The 18,673-nt window shown below is 45.4% G+C and overlaps 2 protein-coding genes across 3 annotated transcripts; both read right to left on the bottom strand.

The window, feature by feature from the left end:
* Window positions 1-1,516: 1,516 nt before the first annotated feature.
* Window positions 1,517-10,685, bottom strand: rfwd3 (ring finger and WD repeat domain 3). Of its 2 annotated transcripts, none has more exons than XM_041939049.1 (13): window positions 10,513-10,685; window positions 9,016-9,307; window positions 8,529-8,797; window positions 8,357-8,412; window positions 7,769-7,966; window positions 7,586-7,677; window positions 7,053-7,167; window positions 5,942-6,182; window positions 4,517-4,667; window positions 4,145-4,321; window positions 3,770-3,984; window positions 2,880-3,094; window positions 1,517-2,411 (listed from the first exon to the last, which is right to left on the bottom strand). In XM_041939049.1, the coding sequence occupies exons 2-13, from the start codon at window positions 9,300-9,302 to the stop codon at window positions 2,268-2,270; spliced, it is 2,160 nt and encodes a 719-aa protein (XP_041794983.1). In that variant the 5' UTR covers window positions 9,303-9,307; window positions 10,513-10,685; the 3' UTR covers window positions 1,517-2,267. The 2 variants fall into 2 exon arrangements, with proteins under 2 accessions (XP_041794983.1, XP_041794984.1); XM_041939050.1 differs by having other exon boundaries at window positions 9,016-9,302.
* Window positions 10,686-15,699: 5,014 nt separating this feature from the next.
* On the bottom strand, window positions 15,700-18,380 carry akip1 (A kinase (PRKA) interacting protein 1). Its single transcript, XM_041939407.1, has 5 exons — window positions 18,086-18,380; window positions 17,037-17,228; window positions 16,843-16,917; window positions 16,635-16,760; window positions 15,700-16,126 (listed from the first exon to the last, which is right to left on the bottom strand). The coding sequence occupies exons 2-5, from the start codon at window positions 17,193-17,195 to the stop codon at window positions 15,977-15,979; spliced, it is 510 nt and encodes a 169-aa protein (XP_041795341.1). The 5' UTR covers window positions 17,196-17,228; window positions 18,086-18,380; the 3' UTR covers window positions 15,700-15,976.
* Window positions 18,381-18,673: the final 293 nt, after the last annotated feature.

The raw sequence follows: 18,673 nt of genomic DNA, 5'->3' as shown, positions 1-18,673 counted from the left end.
ACCTTCATGCTTTCAACTGACTGGTAAGACCTACTGTAAGGCTGGAGAATAAAACAGAGCCACAACATGCTATGCTAACTGAAGAAGAGCTTCTATTTCTACACTCTGTCAAAACATTTCCCTGAAATCGTGACTCAAAACAAAAAAGGCCTTACAGACGTATTTCCAGCAACGAGCCTCAAACAGCAGCACACGTTACATTTGTCACTGTTGGAATGTAAAGTAGGAATTTACAAGCATTCCTTGAAAGCATCATCAAGTGGAAGAAAAGCTCAATGTTTCCAGATCGAAGTGTCTCATAATGACTGAGCTGGAGGAGAGTGATGAAGTCCAGTAAATGATGAAGATGACACTCGTTTGATGAGGATTTGTCCTCTTTGAAGTTCTCTCAGCGACACAACGCGTCACTTCAGTGAGATTTATTCTCGTTCATGACATATTGTGACATTTCAGAGGGAAATGTTGCACTTTGAACTGATTAAACTCTTTCTGTTCTCAACAGAGGCTGCAGCACAGCCAACGCCATTAAAATACCTCATTTATTCTTCACAATGAAAACCTTTTACTTCACCACTCAAGGACATTTTGAGGCATTTGTTTGGCTCTGACTGAAGGGTCAGTTCATCATCAAAACCACTGATTATGGAGATTTGAAGGTGCCACCACAGTGATTGAAGTGTTTAATTATAACCAATTTAAAAAATGTAATAAAAGGGAAAAAGAAATTCAAATTAAATTGTAACGATGCATTATAAAACTGAAATAAAAACATTAAGTTCTTAACATAAAACTTGCCAATTAATAATTGTCAAATGGAATCACAAGAAGATAAGATAGAACTTTATTTATCCCCAGCCGGGGAAATTTGGGAAAAAAGGCATTGGAATTTGTTTGACCTCCACCTCACAACTGATTTGTCTCCTGCTTCAACACTGAGATTCATCACTGTGTTTAAAAACTGCTCTTTAAAGATGTGCGAGCAGTCTGCAGCCATGCTAGCAGCTCTGAGGCCGGACTTAGCCACAAAGCTAGCCAAATGCTAACGTGTGTTTATTATGTTCAAAATCTTACTTTAGCATTCTAACATTTGCTCATTCTGTACAGGTGAGGCTGATGGGAGTGTCATTAGTTTGCGGGTATTTCCTGAGGATTGGACTTGGATTAAACTTTTGACCTGATGATGGCGCTATAAGAAAAGTCAAAGGATCAGCAACAAGTCGTCCTGAGGGGACAATGAATGTCTGTGCAAAAGTTTATGACAATCCATCCAAAAGTTGTAGAGATGCTTCAGTCTAGACCAAAGTGTTGGACCGACAGTTAACGCTGCCTCGTTGTTGAGCTCTGATTGGTCAGGCTGCTGCTGACACACAGCAGCTGGTCACCGTAGCAACCTGAGTGCCACATCTCCCTCCAGGCATCTCTCAGCATTATTAGAGTTGATTTAATTCAAATGTTTTTGGTGCTCAGTGCTGCAGTCAAACATCAAACAGTCCACTCTGACAACTTTTATTAAAAATAACTCATAATTTTTATTAACTCTGAAGTCGTACACAAACAGTTGGTAGCAAATATACATATGTACAACTTCCTTTAGAAAGAAAAGTAAAATTTACAACAGCAGAGTCTTTTGGCACTTAATGTTTGAGCTGAGAGTGAAGTTAAAAGAATGAAATGAGACAGAGGATGATAAGAGTAAAGCGGACTGACGGACTGTGAGGAGCCTTTTCCTGTTCGAGAGAAATTACCATTAAAATCCGACGTGTTCAGAACGAGGGATGAGGCCATAGATGTGGAAACAACTTGGGCGACTGTTCGTTCTGATACGAAACAAACTTTGCGGTAGAGGTTTCAGTTGGGTTCAAATCAAAGTGTAAAAAGTTGTTCTGTAAACCAGTTCTGGAGGATCAGGAGGATCAGCCATCGGTTAAAAATTCACTTCAGAGTAGAAAACCCGACCGTCATGTGGCGATACCTGACCTGTCCAAGCTGGACGTAATGTTTTCTGTCCACAGCTGACTCAGGCGTCACTCAGCTTCCTGCACAGGTCAAAGGTCAACGGACGCAGTGACGTGGACGTCTGATCCAAAAGAGACAAAACTGATGAAGAGAGAGTTTCCTCTGCCCGGTCGCTCGCAGGAAGTGTTTTTTGTAAACATACAGATTAATGTTGAGCAGCATTGGATTCTCGCCATCGTCTCCTCGCTCTCTCGGACTTTGTGTGTGTGTTTTTTTTTTATTTTCTGGATGAGACACAGTGTTCTTCTTCCTCACTCCCACCTGTAGATCTTCAGCATCTTCTCAGTGAGCGAGGCCAGGAAGTGCTCGCCGTTCACCGCGAACGGACTGATGTCCAACACCGGGAGGTCGGCCGGAAGCTTCTGCAGCAGAGAGCCGCTGCCTGCATCCCACACCTGAGGAGGAGGAGGAGGAAGATACAGCAGGAGGATGGAGACAAATGAAAGAGTATTATTATTAACTTTATGCTCTTTTGAATGGAAAACCAAAAAAAAAAAATTGAATAAAATAAACTTTAAAATGCTAAAGGCAGCTTTGAGTTTTTTAAAGTGACAGTAAACAAAGAGGCAAGACAGGAAATACAACAAGAAATATTTCACATTTTTTACTAAACAGCTAATACTTTAATTGAATGAAAGTTAACAGGCAACTTTGGTCTCTTTGGACTGACAAAATAAAGCAGAAAAAAACAATTTAATGTAAATAAAGCTATTGGGAAACTTTATGTTCTTTAAAAGGACAATAAACAAACATAAAAACGGAAATGAAAATACAAAAAGAATAAACTCAACTAGATTCAACAAAATATAATCAACTTAAATACAAAAAAAAATTCTAAACACACACACGCACACACGACTGACCATGGTGGAGTTGGAGGCCTCGTCCCCGGCGCAGACCAGCGTCCCGTCCCCGTCTGGACTCCTGAAGACGGCGTTCTTGGTGAGCAGCTTGCAGGACGAGCCGGCGCTGAACGTCTGCACCGGCGAGCAGGAGCAGCTGGGCAGCTGACTCGAGTCCTGCTGAGGCGTCCTGTTCAGAGCCATGAGGACGCAGCGCAGGGACGGGTTGGAGCGTCCTGCGGGAGAGACGGAGACAGCTGGCAGAACATCCAGAGAAACACATCTGTCCTGAGGCAGACGCCGCCTTTCATCTGCCGCTCGAAACACTTTTTACAATAATCAAAGTTCAGGACGAGCAGCCAAAAATCATCTGCATGCAACCGAGAGACATTTCAGACAGCGTCCACCAGAGAGACACGTTTCGTCTTCCACTGAACAAACAACTGCAGAGCTCCTCTGTTCTGCCTGCTCGTCTTTTCCTCTCGGCAGATTCAGATGGTCTGCGAAGGATTTCTGCTTTCAAGCAGATCAATAAATCCAACAGACGAAACTTAAAAAGGACAAAGAGGCTTCAAAGCTGTCAGAAAACACAGCCGACGTTTGTGGAAAGTGTTGGGACGCGAACAAACTGCACGTTATTCACAGAGCAGCAGGTACAGGTGGTTAGTAACACCTGCAGTCAGCAGCTGATCATGAATCAGCATGTTTCCTGCTGCAGACGGCGACAAAAATGTTTAAAAAACAGGCTCAACCTGCAGGAAGTTTCCGCTCTGGTTGATAAGTGCTGGATATTATAAACTTCACTATTATCATTATTATTAGAACTATTACCATCGTCTCCATCCTCACATGACGCTCATTATGTGTTATGTTCAGTCTGAGGGTTTGTGTTCGTGGGGTCGGGGTCTCACCTGGCCTGTAGGTGACCAGACAGTGGCGGCTCTCCGTCTCCACCTGGATGTCGGTGCAGCCGGCGGCCTCCAGCGGCAGGATGTGAGGTCTGTAGGTGGTCTCGTTGACCTGCTCCCAGAAGCACCCTCCCTCCAGAGAGCCGGCGATCAGCCCGCCGCAGGGGAACGAGCTGGACGCCGCCCGCGGGACGTAGCACAGGGACGCCACCGGACATCTGGAAGCGGCAAGAGTTCAGCAGCTCGTCATGAACGAGCGGTTTTGACCAGATCCACACGAAAACATCTTTACCTTTCATCCTCTTTCCAAAACTTCCCCAAGATGCTCTTCAAAGTAAATAAATCTGAAAACACCTGCCTGTGTGTGTGCGTGTATACCTGGAGCGCAGCGGCTGCAGCTCCTGGACGTGTGTGCTGGTGTCTCTGGTGTCGTAGACGAGCACCGAGCCGTTGCTCAGACCTGCGTAGACGTAGTTACTGTTGTCCAAACACCAGCAGCAGCTCCACACGGGTTTACCTGCGTTATAGGTCTGAACCACCGTGTTGGTGAGCAGACTGCACACACGTGCACGCACAAACACGCACACAGACACACACATACATGCAAAATTTATCACATGATAACATGGCTCATTGTCATCATCTCTGTGTATACGGAGATTTCGGAGAAGGAAAGGTGGGCATGACTTCCTGATAATCATTATACTTTATAATGCACAGGTGTGTGTGTGTCTGTGTGTGTGTGTGTACCTGGTCAGTTTGATGGTGTTGTCCAGAGCAGCAGACAGCAGCAGACTGTCATTCTGCCTGTTGAAGGACAGACCTCGGATCTGTTTGCTGTGGATGGGAACGTACTGACTCGCCTTCATGTTGACCACGCTCACCTTCTTCACGCCACAGCCTGAGGGAGGAGACAGGAAGGAATCAGAGCCGGGTGACACCAGAAGACTTTCCACCTGCCTGCGTCTGGAGTTTCACAGTGTTTAAAGTGTGTCTTTAGGATGACAGGTTGTGGGTTCAGTCTCTTTCAGGACAACAGTCTAATGGTCCTTTTCCACCACAGGTCCAGAAACCAAACTGGGACCAATTTTCTTTGCAACATGTTTCCACACAATCTGAAGAACCACCAAGACACCACAATAACCAACACAACAACTCCGAACTCACTACACACCTACACCACACATGGACACACGCACTTTATCTCACACACATCCATATGCTGGACTCAAACCGACTATTGCACACAGTTACTTTGCACAACTGCACTACTGCGCACATATTTAACTGCTCGAATGTTTAGTTCAAATGTTTATCCTGTGGTTCAGCTGTTTATCCTGTATAGCTTAGTTCTTTTTTTTTCACTATTTTTTCTTATATTGTTATTTTGTATTTTGTATTGGATTTTTGCCTCTCACTTGAAAATTGTGCCTTACTTGAAGGTTGATCTGTACTTGAAAGTTGTTCATCACTTGTAGGTTGCACATTACTTGAAAGCAGTTCCTGTTCTTATTTTGCATGCCCTTGTGTGTCCACCTTTTTGAGCTGCTGGAACTGCAAATTTCTCTTTGGAGATGAATAAAGTATCTATCTATCTGATGAGACTAATGACCACATGATTGATTGTTTGGTTTGAGACAGCACAGAGTGACATTCGCTCTCTTCAACACAGCGGCTGTAGAGTCTTGACCAGTTAGTGACAGATCAGCGCTTCTAACTCTCACCCAATACCTGCTACCTGGGAAACTGAGTACAACCCCCAGAGTTCGTGGAAGGGATCCAGGAAACAATTAGACATGTTGGCCTGTAGGTGGTGCTAAAGGGAAGCTCAAGGAATGTTCACTGGGTCACTGGTATTGAGATGATGCACTAAAAATACTGAAGAAACACACCAGAATAATGACTTCTACTTTTCCAAATGCATCAGTGTTTCTATTGGCCAACAGAGAACATCCACCTGGTCCAAGCTGAACAAAGGTGAACTCTGCCCAGTGAATCTGGACAGAGATCACACTGAAACAGGAAGTACACGCCTGAATCTGTCTGTCGTACGGTCACGGTCTGTCTTGATGTTGTTCAGGACCACAGTGCTGGACTAACAGGTGTATTAAATGATGCAGCCAGCTTTTTGCCGCGCTGCTAACGGGTCAAAAGGAAGAAGGAAGTCCGTCTCACCGGGCACCAGCGTGGAATGAGGGGAAGGCTGTGAGGCCAGCAGGCAGCTCAGGGGCTCACAGTAGGATAAAACCCTGGAGCCTCCGGCCTGAGACACCAGCACCGCCTTAGAGAAACTGTACTGGGCCATCCTGGAGCCGTCCGCCCTCTGAGACAGGCCGACGAGGACCGAGGTCGAAGAGGACGAGGACGAAGAGGATGGAACTGAGCTTCTGGCCTGGGCCACCAGAGCCCTCACCTCCTGCACAGAGAGGGAGAGAGGAAGGGAGGCTGAACCAGGAGGACATCAAGAGATTCAGTGTGTGACTACAGAGAACAAACGTGTGGAGGATGGGAGCAGCGTTTCAGAGCTTTATTAGAATTCATTAGAATCCCTGAAATAGTTCCAGCTGCTTTGCACTGATGTCGACGGTGACGAGTCACCATCAGGGCGAGTGTTCAGCGTGTAAGTCTGTTACGTGTCCTGACGAAGACTGAAAAAGTAAATATAATTCTATTTATTATATTTGCACTTATTTTTAGTGTTGTTAATGTTGTTAACATTTTCTTCTCAGGTTCTGATGGTCAGAGAATAAAAAAATAAAATCACATGCTGCACATCACAGCTGCATGTTGCATCAAAATAATAATAGTAATAAACAGTATTTGTTCAGCACCTTTCATACAAGAGATGCAGCTCAAAATGCTTAACAAGAAAGAAATTAAATCCACTGAGAGTTTAACAAAAAAATAGACCTAAAAAAAATGTTAATGTAACACAAAATGTAAAAATCCCAGCTGAAGTGCGTTGTCGCCGCCTTGTGGCAGGAAACAGTATAGCAGTGACAGGCTGCCTCCTGAAGTCCTCCAGCATGTTCTGTAATCAGCTGATAGTTCCATATACAGCGGGAATGTTTGAGGGGAGATTAAATGCTATGGCCACCCGACCCAGCAGGTGTCACATCCATGGAAAAGACACGGTGAACTGGTTTGTAATGAACGGGGCTCAGCAGGTGGACGTGTCGCTCCAACAAAAACATCTCTAAACGCACAGGAGGGCGCAGAATTTTCAGATAATAATAAAAACATCAAACTCCTGAACGTTTCAGGAAACAGATTCAGTCACTCATACCTGCAGCTGTTGTTGGAGCTGTCCACATTTGTTGTTGACGACCTGCAACTTCAGTTTGTACTGAGCTGATTCCAGTTCAGCTTTCCTCCTCAGAGACTGCTCCTGCTCCAGAGACCTGCGAACACACACATACACTTTAATTGAGTTCACGTCCACCACAGAACAGAAGAGCCGAAGCTGTTAAACACTGTGAACACACAGTGTGGACGGAGCCTGTGACGAACCGGAACCAGAACCAGGTTGTTTGTGCCAAAACATCATTTGCTTTTAGGCATCAGTGTGACATCACAAACACTGAACTCAGTGGGTTTTAAACAACGTGAAAACGCTGATGTTCAGATATGAGTGTCGCATGTTTTTTATCCATGAAGCACAAAAGGTTTGACAGGGGGCGACTGTTTGACACTAACAAGGTAAATCTGGGGTGGAAAATCCTTTCAACAGCGCAGACTCTGACTCTCGTCCTGAAGTTTCATGAAACTGACCTGAAGGTGCTGCACCTCATCAGCTCACATCAGAAAAACAGCACTCACTTCTTTAAGGTCTCCTGCTCGGAGTTATCGAGCGCACGCAGCTTTGGAGCATACAGCAGAATGATGTCTGAACGCTTCGCCTTCTTGTTGCACTAAAGGAAAACGACAGAAAGAAATAATGGTTGAAATCCAGGTGTGAGATGCAGGAGTTCCTTCCTGTTGAAATTCAGCTACATTGCTGACCTGTGGACATTTGGCGGTCGGGCCCTGAGCTTTCAGCCAGCGCTGGATGCAGGTGAAGCCGAAGAGGTGTCCGCAGCGCAGAGCGGACAGTCTGTGTTCGCCCGCCGTCGTCCACGCCTCGAAGCAGATGGTGCAGTTGTCGCCTTCGCCCTCCTCGCCATGCGACGGTTGGACAAAAGCCGAGGCCACGAGGACCGACTAGAGGTGGACACGAAGACAGTTTCAAGCTTCAGGGACGATAAAACATCTGTGCTGCGTCAAAAAATGAGGCCAGTCGGACAAAAACGTTAACTTTTTAGCATTCGGACCAACAGAAACGCACAGGTGGTGCACAGGTGTGCTGCTGCAGGTGCAGGTGAGGAGATTAAACAAGAAATTAAAGTCTGAAGGCTCGTCAACGGATTTTAGAAACCTCATCTGAGACTCATCTCAGCAGCTGATCAACATCATTAGCATATTCAGCTCTCTGTATGAAGACGACTGACTAGCCATCATTTAAAAGTAGTTCTGACAAAATCTGTTCTCTTCATTAAAACGTCCAATAACTGGTGGAGGAAAGAAGAGTGACGGTGAAGGTGTGAACGCTACCTGGACGACCTGATTTTGAGCTTCTGTCCTCTCACCATCTGCAGCTGAACCGGAGTCTGAACACAGTGGGAGAAAAAAATAAACCACACTGGAGTCTCACAACACAACACGGACTCTGTGCTGGTCTGTGAAAACCAGTGAAGAACACAAAGCACATGCTGGTCAGACTCACTGGTTGGACTGGCTTCCTGTGGCTGGAGGGAGGCGCTGAGGCGAGGACTAGCCGGTGGCAAGGAGTGGACGGGTTCCGCAGCAGGTGTGCTTTCTTCATGCGCTTCCTCCTCCTCTTCTTCCTCCTCCTCCTCATCAGATTCGCTGACCTCTGTGGTGCTGCCGGACTCTGGTTCAGCCACGCTGGCGGCCGGGGCCCGGAGCAGGAAGTCTGGAAAGCCTCTGGAGGGCGCTGCAGTCTGGCTGGGGTAGTGCACCCTGAGGCCCTGCCTGGAGCAGGACAAACAGGGTTAACATCTCAGGAACATGCTGAGAAAACAGAGCTGCTGGGGGGGGCACAGGAGGGTCAGAACCCTGAAAGCTGAATCTGAAGAGAACAAATTTGATGCAACTATTTATAAGAAACAAAGATTTCATTGTGTAGATGAGGATTTTTTAATTAAAGCACATGAGACATAACGCCTTCCTTGTGCATTAGCTGTGGGTACCTGAGCCTCCTCCGTATGGGCGCCCCCTGAGCAGCTGAAGGTGTGGCTGCAGAGCCGCGCACCGCTCTCTGACTGAACGCCCAGGTGGCGGGAAGCCTGGGGGGCACACGAGCCGCTGTCTGTCTTCCTTCATTGTCATTCTCGTCATCCTCGTCCACTTCTGTGCTGCTGCCGGAGTCTGAGATGACGTGCAGCGTGTTGGCGTCCACGGCTGCTGCAGCAGCCGCTGGCTGTTCGCTGCCTCCTCCCCGCATCTCCACGGGGGAGTCTACCTCCATGGCCTCCATCTGCACTGCAGCACAGCGGGGAAGAACACAGGTCAGACTGTTTGATCATACAGATGATGCTCTGCCAGCACGTCATGTTCACAGGTATGAATGAGCCGCATGAGGAAGGTTGTTTAAACAAAAATGATCAATATGACAGTTCTGGTACATTTACGTCCTACACCTGCTGCTGTAACACACCTGCTCAAAGCTGTGATCCAATGTCACACCTGTGAAGAACACCTGTCAGTAAACACTAAACCCACACCTGCTCGATCCTGCACCACATGAGAGGGGCTGAGAAAGTCTGTCAAATACTTTCACTGATACTTTACGGTCGCTTGAGTCCGCAAAGATCCTCCTCCTTCACAAGTGATGAGAAAAAGTTTCCCTCAGTGACACACTAAACTGCGGGAGCATCACCACAATGAGAGCTGGAACTAGTTAAACCCGGCGTCTCTCTCACTGGTCATTAAAGATTGAATTATACAAACAGAGATAATTACCAAGTCTTATTCAGACAGCAGCTGTTGTCCACGTCGCATCTGAACAATTTACCAGCGGAGCCAAACTGCGCTCCAACCGGCCGCACCGACTTAAAAGTTACACAACCTGCATGTTGTGCTAACCAGCTAGCTAACGGTGATTGAGACAGTGAACGGTGTTACCAGGCAGCTCACCCAGCGACGTACGACTGATTCTGACTGTCAACTGTCGGAAACATCACCTTCAGAATCAGCGGATCTGTCTGTTCTCCGTGAGGGCGAATACCTCAAATGCGTTCTGCGGTGTCTGGTCGCGCGATCTACGGCTAAGCGCTCAACTAGAGACCGGGGTCGCCGAGGCCTCCATCCAAAACAGAGCAGTACCTCTTTAGATTCAGTTCAGACATTAATGGACGTGATGTTTGATGAAGCTCAGTTTCTAAGCAACGTTACAGAACAACAAAGGACAAAACAATCAATTCTCTCTTCTGCCCTGGTTACCACGGACGCTTTAGCTTAAACCAGCTAGCATTGACGAGTTAAGAGGCTGCCAACGTGCGCTTCATATGTGAAATTACGCTTCTATCACGACCAGAGCATAACTAGACAGTGCTGGTATTAACTACGGTGTTGTGGCTGTAAATAAGGCCATGAGATGAGGCAGGTTGATCCGCTCGCTAGCGCGGATAGCTCGTTAAGTTAGGCGACAGACTGCAGCGGCAGCGCGGGGAGAAGCAAACGCATACCCGTCTGGAAGTGAAGCCTTAACAGCTGCCGATCCCGCTCTGGAAGAACACAAAATGTCCCAACATGGCTCCAAAGACGCGATTCGAACAGGTCTGGCTGTGGTGGGTTTACAGGTTACTCCAGTTCACTCAGCGGGAGTAAATGCAGTCGAGACCGCGGTCAGGGATCGAATCTCCCGGCGCCAGTTCACTCTGCCCGCCCCATCCTGCCGCGACGTCACCGCCAAAGATCGTTTGTTGAGAAGATGAATCACGGCCGGGATCTACCGGAAGTCCCTGCCGGAAGACTTCAACCGTGAACTGTCGACGGCTCTGTGAATGTTTATAGTAGTTTATAGCAGACAGACAGACAGACAGACAGACAGAGTACACGACAGCAGTACAGTGTACAAACTGCTGTGTGATGTGCAAAGTCATGAATGAAATTTATGAAGTAAGTCTTCACATACACAAGAAGCATCAACATCACACTCAGCCATGCCACGCCTGAATATTCGATGGAAAACAGCAGCATGCAATAGATAGATAGATAGATAGATAGATAGATATACTTTATTTATGCCAAGCTGGGAAACTGCAGTGCAGCAGCAGCATTACACACAGTGAAATAAGTGAAAAATTGTGAAATAAGACTATGAAGAACAAACTATACATAATAATATCAAAATAGCGAGCAGTAAAAAGATTATATACATAATAATAAAATAGCAAAATAGCAAACAGTAGTAATGAAAAAGTATTGCACAAAAAAGAATATCTACAGCAAATGGCAGTGTGTAGAAAATAAAGTGTACCGTGACTGTAAACAGACACACAGTGAAAAAAGTGAAAATTTGTGAAATAGGACTATAAAAAACAAACTATACAGAATAAAATATCAAAATAGCAGCAGTAAAAAAATATATACATAATAATAAAATATCAAAAGTAGCAAACAGTAGTGATAAGAAGTATTGTACAAAAGAGATTTTTTTTTTTTAGCTGTTATTGTACAGTGCAATGGCATGTGGCAGGAAAGATTTCCTGTATCTGTCCCTTCGACAGCGGAGCTGTAGCAGCCTGTGGGAGGAGGTGCTCCGCTGTCTGTCCACTGTGTGATGGAGAGGGTGCTGATCATTGTCCATGATGGATAACAGTTTATTAACAGTGTCCTCCTCTCCACCACAGTCTCAAAAGACTCAAGTCTGAGACCAAGTACAGAGCCAGCCTTCTTGATGATCTTATCAAGTCTGTTGGTGTCGCTGGCTCTGATGCTGCTGCCCCAACATACAACAGCAAAGAAGATGGCGCTGGCAACAACAGACTGGTAGAAGATCTCCAACATTTTGCTGCACACGTTGAAGGATCTCAGTTTCCTCAGGAAGTAGAGTGTTCTCATTCCTTTCTTGTACACAGTCTCTGTGTTGGATTTCCAGTCCAGTCTGTTGTCGATCACCACTCCGAGGTATTTGTAGTCCTCCACCTCCTCCACCACCTCCCCTTTGACCCGTAGTGGCTGTGAAGGCGTCTTCTTCCTCCTGAAGTCGATCACCATCTCTCTGGTCTTGCTGATGTTCAGCCTCAGGTGGTTTTGTTCGGACCACTCAACAAAGTTGTCTATCAGTGTCCTGACTCCCCCTCCTCTCCCTCTCTTATACACCCGACAACAGCTGAGTCATCAGAGAACTTCAAATACCTGTTGACGTGCACTGATGTGTTTTTTAGAGCAATACTCTAAAATACAGTATTATTATCTATCGGCTCTCTTATTTACCCTGAAAGTACTACAAGCTCTAAAACAAGTTTCAGGTCCTCAGCAAGACAGAATAGGGGTACACTTCTCGTCAAACTCATTTTGACAAATTAATTTTGACAGGTGTGACTAATTGACAGCCAATGAGGTGCTGCCACGCCACGATGGGCGGCCCTTGGTATTTTTTCTGGGTTTCCCCATGCTCATCCCATCTCCCTCTTGAAGTTTTGAACCCTTGACCTTTAGGAATCTTTTGCAGTTTCCAGGCCTTCAGGGTGAGGAGATCCGGACACATGCAGGTCGTAAAAAACATCTAATGTCTGTCACAAACTATGCGGATAAACATGGTAAATCGGTGTATGTTGTATGTAAAGCAGTACAAACAACTTTCTGTCTGTTTTTGTTGTTGTTTGTTTGCAAACCTGGGGCCTGTTGCACAAAAGTAGGATTTAGACATCCAGGATAAGTTATTGAGCCTGGCTCAACCAATCCAAAACAACAGAGTTCAGGCTTAATTGGTTGCACAAACGCCAGGCCAGGATAAGTAGACAAGGATTTATCAAGCCAGGTGAAACCAATCCTGGATAAGTTGCAGCACACTGCTCCTCAAATAGAGCCCGCAATCAATCACAGATTCACTGATTCACCATGGCATCTCGTGCATCTTACTTCTCTCCGTTGGAGCAGGAGATAATTATGGACGCATATGAAGAGGTGAAAGACCAAATTTTAAAAACAAGGAAACACTGCCACTGTAATAAAACGAGAGAAAGCGTGGCTAATCATTGCAGATCGCCCGAATGCGTAAGTATTGCACAAAGACACACTTACGACTCCACTGAAACCATCACAATTACAATCCAAATAGTTTATTAACCCATAAGAACCCGGACCCATTTCTGCTTTTAGGAAAATTATGGGGGGCATAAGACAGACTAAATAAAAGTCAAAGTCCGCTTTATTGTCAATTCTGCAGTCTGTACAGGCAAGCCCGTCGACAAGGGGGGGGGGGGGGGGGGGGGGGGGGGGGGGGGGGCAACCGGGTATGTTGTCCCGGGCCTCAGGACCATAGGGGGCCCTGAATGACCCTTAATTGATTTTATTTTACATTTACATATGTATTCTTAATTAAATAATTGCCTGATGAATTAAATATAATTTTCTAATCAACATATGATTAAAAACTTTAACATATTAAATATTTCAAATATATATATTTTCCTTTTTTTGCACAACACCCCTACCCCCCGTCTTACCAGAGAATGGTTTGACCCCGCTCTGGCGCACTTAAGGCTACGCTACATACGTGCCCTGAAGCGGGAAATTTACGTAAATCTGTCATTAAATTTACGTAAGTTTGCGCGATCACTGTGTCCAAAGCCCGATTCGAATCTGTCAGCGGCCGCTTGTAGTCTAATGAGCTGCGGTATGACAAGACGTGCTGCCTGCGTTGAGCGGAGGAGAGAGAAGGTGATGGGAGCTCAGGGAGGTAATGTTAGTCTGTGGGGAGCAGGTGCGCAAGGGTGACCAGACTCGGGTCCGGCGGCTGGATTTATCTTGGGTTTACAACCCACTGTGTATTATAGCAAACGCTAATACGAACCCATCACCGAAACAGCACAAACGAGCAGCAGTGGAACAGCAGAGGGGCCTGTCAGGGGGAGACAGGGAGCTGTCAGGCAGCCCACAGTCACAGCCAAGGAGGGGGCGTGTCCCGGGTCCCACCCAGCGCAACAGCCACAGATCAGCAGGGAGCGTGTGTCAGTCAGAGTCTGCATTCATCATGAATGCGGTTGTTGATGTTGTTGTTGTATTAGTAGTAATGAAGGCCTATCTTTTACCACTGAAAGCATCAAATCAGCATGCACAAAACTGTCAGAAAAATACTTTTTCTGACTTTTCAGAGTCACTTGAAGACCAGGTTTGTCGCCTGAAAAAAATATATGCTGCAACATTTGAGGAGGACCTGGGACCACTAGACCCACTTAATGCCATCTATGGCATGGGTCTACAAAGTATTTATGTTGATCTCTGCACAATGCTATACATTTTCTTGTCTTTGCCAGTGACTGTAGCTGGAGGAGAGCAAGCCTTCAGCAAAATGAAAATAATAAAAAACTACCTACGCTCCACCATGTCACAGGGCAGGCTTAACAACCTAGCCATGCTCTCCATTGAGCGTGAGCTTGCTCAAAAACTGGATTTCACTGATGTTATAAATGACTTTGCTGTCAAAAAATCTAGGCGCATCACTGTTTGAGGGCTTGATAACCCCAGGGATGTGGAGGGGGCAGGCATAGGATGTTTATTTATGCTGTTTTGTTGCTTAGCACTCTCAGTTGTATTGTATTGTAGCCTACATGGGACAATAGATGGAAATGGTTTGTTTATATTGTGTCACATCACATTACTGTCTGTTAACTGTCCATCTCCAATTAAATAATTTGAAAATTGACACTGACGTTGCTTGCAAAGCGTTAAAAGTACTGCGTATGTTGTCGTGACAACCCGATGGGGGGGCCCTATGATGGTCTCTTGTCCCCGGGCCCCAGCAAGTCTGTTGACAGCCCTGGAACTAAGCATAGCAATGTGTAGAATTGAAGCTGTAAGCATTTTCTCCACTGATAGATGAATAGTTTATCATAAATGATTAAAAGGGTACATGTTTACATGTTTCTATACTTTTCTATTTTGACTTCCTAGTTTATATAGTTGATCTGTAGTCTTAGCTGTTTTACTGTTGTATTGACTAGAGGATGTCCTGGTGGATTTGTTGTTGTAACCCCACTGCAATTAACTCCCAGGGTGCCAAAGTAAATGACCTGATGTTATCACACCTAACTGTAAAGTCCTGAGAACAGGACATTTTTATTGCAGACAACTGTTTTTCTGTTGCCATCTGTTAAACCAGTTCTGTTCAGACCAAAGGCATGGCAGACCATAAGAATGGGGTGAAAACATCTGATCAGGGAGCACAACTCTGAACTGCTTACTGCCGTGTGGTTCTGTGGCTGTGTCTCCTCTCTATAGAGATTAAACACTTCGTGCACGTTACTTGCTTTCCAGAGTGGTTTGTTTGGCTCTCTATAGGCAGACCGGGAAATTTTTCCACAACACTTGTTACTTTTATTTTAACAGGGGCATTGTGAGCATGTATTGTGTTTGTGTTTGGTAGTTTGCCATCTGTGTACTGATGACCTGGTCGTCATGTCCATTAAAAGGGATTTGAGGTTTGTTAACTTTTTCAGCAATGTTTAACTTCCACAAACCCCACAAAATGTTAACACTGTTTGCCTCTTTTGTAGTGGTGACTTGTTCCAGACTGAGGACGTCAGCAGCAGCAGCAGCCTGCACCGTCTGAGGAGACTGAGGTCCTTGGGAGTGCGCGGGCCTGTCTGACTCTGTGGCAGCACATGAGTAGTGATACAGCCTCACCATATACCTGACAAACAGGAGATGATAAAAATACTTTATTTCAATACACTGATGCGGTATTAGTGCAGGTAAAAATACCTCATACACAATCTCCATAATAAAACACTCCAGTAAAATGCAATACAAATATGGCTTTTCAATATGCAGCAAATAATATTCTTTGATAGCTAAATAAAATGTAAACTCTTGGTGCAGAAATCAGAGTAAAAACAGTCAATAAACACACAAACAGCATAAAGAGCATTGGTAAGTTTAGTTGTTGAAGGTTCAGGGTGGCTGGTTCGGTCAGGCGAGGGGTCAGAGATTAAAGGTGAGGTTGATGCTCTCTCCGGCTTTGACGCTGACCAGCTGAGTCTGCTTCTGTGAATCCGGCATGCTGGCAGTGACAGCGTACGTCCCCGGTGAAACCTCGATGAAGAAATCTTCAGCCGCTAGCGACACTCCACCCTGAGGGGAACGAGACATGAACTTTAAGAGATCTTATTTTTTTACTTTTTGTGCCAAGAAGCGACCAACACAGCTAAGGAGCGAATCTGATATGGAAGCACAGCAAAGCCCCACTTATGGCCAAGAGAGTGACCAAATAAACAGGTTTTCTGCAAGACGTTGTGGTTATTTATTTTTCATTTATTGACAATGTTGCATCTAAGAAGATTTTACTAAAACGGATGTTTTTGGATGCATCACTGATATAGCCTAGCACAGTCAAATGTGGTATTTTCAGTGTCCTATTTTGGATTCAGCTGAATCTATTCCATGAAAGCCTCATGTCAGTCTAAACGTCGTCTTGCTGGCTTTTGCAGCTTTTGGCTCATTGTTTTGGCTTGCTGGTCTACAACATTAAGTTCAAACAGCTCGCAGTCGCAGTCATTCGCGGCTCACATGCCAAGTATTTTCAACCCCTCAGTGCAAAACAATGGCAGAGCTGAAGCGAACCACAGTGGCTGGTGAGGACCTTGTTGGATGGAGCCTCTGCATGCAAGGGCGTTGTCATCTCAGCAGCTGATCGTGTGTGGAACCTGGACACGTGGCTCCTCTCAGTGTCAGTGGGCTCAGTGCAACAGCCAGACTCATAAAACTTCTGCAGCCAAACAACATTCAGATTTCAGTCCAATACAGATCTGCAGCTGAAAGCACTGGGGTGCAGGCAAATAATCACTGACCTTGCACTGATGGGTCGTCTGTGCCATGAAGTCCGCGATGGTTGCGAAGACATCATCAAGCTCTGTGTGAGCTCTCTGAAAAACGACAAGAGCGCGCAAACTGAGAGAAGATAGGCAGAAATGAAAAACAGCAAAAGCATCAAGATGCTCATTTCATTGATGATGGGGCTAACATGCAGAAAACATGCCGGCACCTCGACAGGGATCTGTGCATCTTCATCTGTAGTAGTCGGGGTCTGGGACGTTCCAGTGCTTGTCCAGTCGACACTCCGCCTGGAGGCCCGCTCCAGCACCTCCAGGCCCAGGCTGGCAGAGCGCCGCAGAGACGACTCCAGCCAGGCTTGGCTTGCCATGAACAAGCTGATATAAACTCAGGTGGCCTTCACCTGGGTGGAAGAAGAAGCAGAGAGCCTTTTCATTTACCTTTACCACCTCATAGTGAAGTCCAACAGATGAGAGTTGAAACAAGCTGAAACAATCGCCAGGTTGACAGAAACTTAATCAGCAAACATTTTGGCTCTCAGGCCTTCTTCAAGGTCCAAAATAGCAGTAAGACCCAGGCACTTGTACATAGAGGCCCTCAGCCAATCGAAGCATAATTTTTTTACAGGAGCTACAGCCAATCACATCAGCCAATCAAACAGAGCGACAAAAAGACTACGTCTCATACCTCATGTGGCGATTTAAATATTCCAGTGATTTTTGGGGGAATTTAAAGAATATTAAAAATACATACATTTTAAACAGATTCATTTCTCCTCTTGGGGGAAGTGATACCTAAACTTAAACAGCAACAGTTTTTCTTCTGTCAAAGTTGTTCCAACTTCTGAAATGTGAATATTTGCTATCGTTATACATCTTGTTCGATATCAGTAACTGTTTTTTTTTTAATTACCTTAGGCTCTGGAAAATGCGATGACATTTTCGACTATTTTATAGATCACTTATATTGCTTTATTGAGGAAATAACAATATTGATGTATAACTGAAAAATCCATTAATATAAGTATTCATGAAAAACATTTTAAATCCCGATTTTAGTGAATATTAATGTATATTTCCATAAAACACAACCGTAGAAACAAGCTTTAAACACCAACTCAGTAAGTATTCATGTTACACAGAGTACAAGTGAATGATGGGAAACAGCGCATGCGTGAAGATTAACTCCCGCTGAACCGCACTGGAAAGCGGAAGATTGGTCACTTTTATCCACCATAGCAACCATATAGCAACCACTCACCTTCTCTTTTAAACAGTTAACCGTTGCCTTCACAGGAAAACACGTTATTCACAACATTCCAGCGGAGCACGTCACGTTCTGTTAACGTTAACGTCACGGCGCCACGCGCTGTCAGCGTATCTCCGGTACAGATTATTTACCTGTCGACTCAGCAAGAAAACGCACATTAATACAACCTCGACAAAGCAGTGGGTCATCCAACGCGCCTGTAGCTGTCACGTTCTCCTCGGTTAGCTCGTCAAGTTCAGCTTTCGCACCGCGGAGATGTTTTCTAGCGACATGACAGGAAATCCTGCACGTTAAACCCCGCCCCTCGTACGCAGACACCCAGTCACGTGGACATGTTTCATTCATCCCTGATGCGAGTTGAGAGGAAATGCAATCATGTCACTTTTTTAAAAAAGTTTACCAGACAGGTGATCATTTCCTTATTCCTTTTTCTCACTCATTTTTTTCAGTCTCTAAATCATCGGCCATCCCGCCAGTTTGTTGAACTCATGAAATAAGAAACATACTCTTTTCTCTAACCCTTATTTCATCCGTGAAATCCCTGATGCTTTTACAACACAAACAGGTTGATGACCAGCA

The sequence above is a fragment of the Chelmon rostratus genome, chromosome 6 (assembly GCF_017976325.1).
Source record: "Chelmon rostratus isolate fCheRos1 chromosome 6, fCheRos1.pri, whole genome shotgun sequence".
Taxonomy (NCBI): domain Eukaryota; kingdom Metazoa; phylum Chordata; class Actinopteri; order Chaetodontiformes; family Chaetodontidae; genus Chelmon; species Chelmon rostratus.
This window is presented reverse-complemented; position numbering and strand designations above follow the sequence as displayed.

What these genes read in the sequence shown, in the direction of transcription:
- rfwd3 (XM_041939049.1), bottom strand. Translation starts at nt 9,302, where the DNA reads ATGGAGGCCATGGAGGTAGACTCCCCCGTGGAGATGCGGGGAGGAGGC. An exon ending in GAGCAGGAGACCTTAAAGAA is followed by an intron (nt 7,168 to 7,585) that starts GTGAGTGCTGTT and finishes GTGTGTTCGCAG; the next exon opens with GTCTCTGGAGCAGGAGCAGT. An exon ending in AACACCATCAAACTGACCAG is followed by an intron (nt 4,322 to 4,516) that starts GTACACACACAC and finishes ACGTGTGTGCAG; the next exon opens with TCTGCTCACCAACACGGTGG.
- akip1 (XM_041939407.1), bottom strand. Translation starts at nt 17,195, where the DNA reads ATGGCAAGCCAAGCCTGGCTGGAGTCGTCTCTGCGGCGCTCTGCCAGC. An exon ending in ATGCACAGATCCCTGTCGAG is followed by an intron (nt 16,918 to 17,036) that starts GTGCCGGCATGT and finishes GTCGTTTTTCAG; the next exon opens with AGAGCTCACACAGAGCTTGA. An exon ending in CAGAGGCTCCATCCAACAAG is followed by an intron (nt 16,127 to 16,634) that starts GTCCTCACCAGC and finishes CGTTCCCCTCAG; the next exon opens with GGTGGAGTGTCGCTAGCGGC.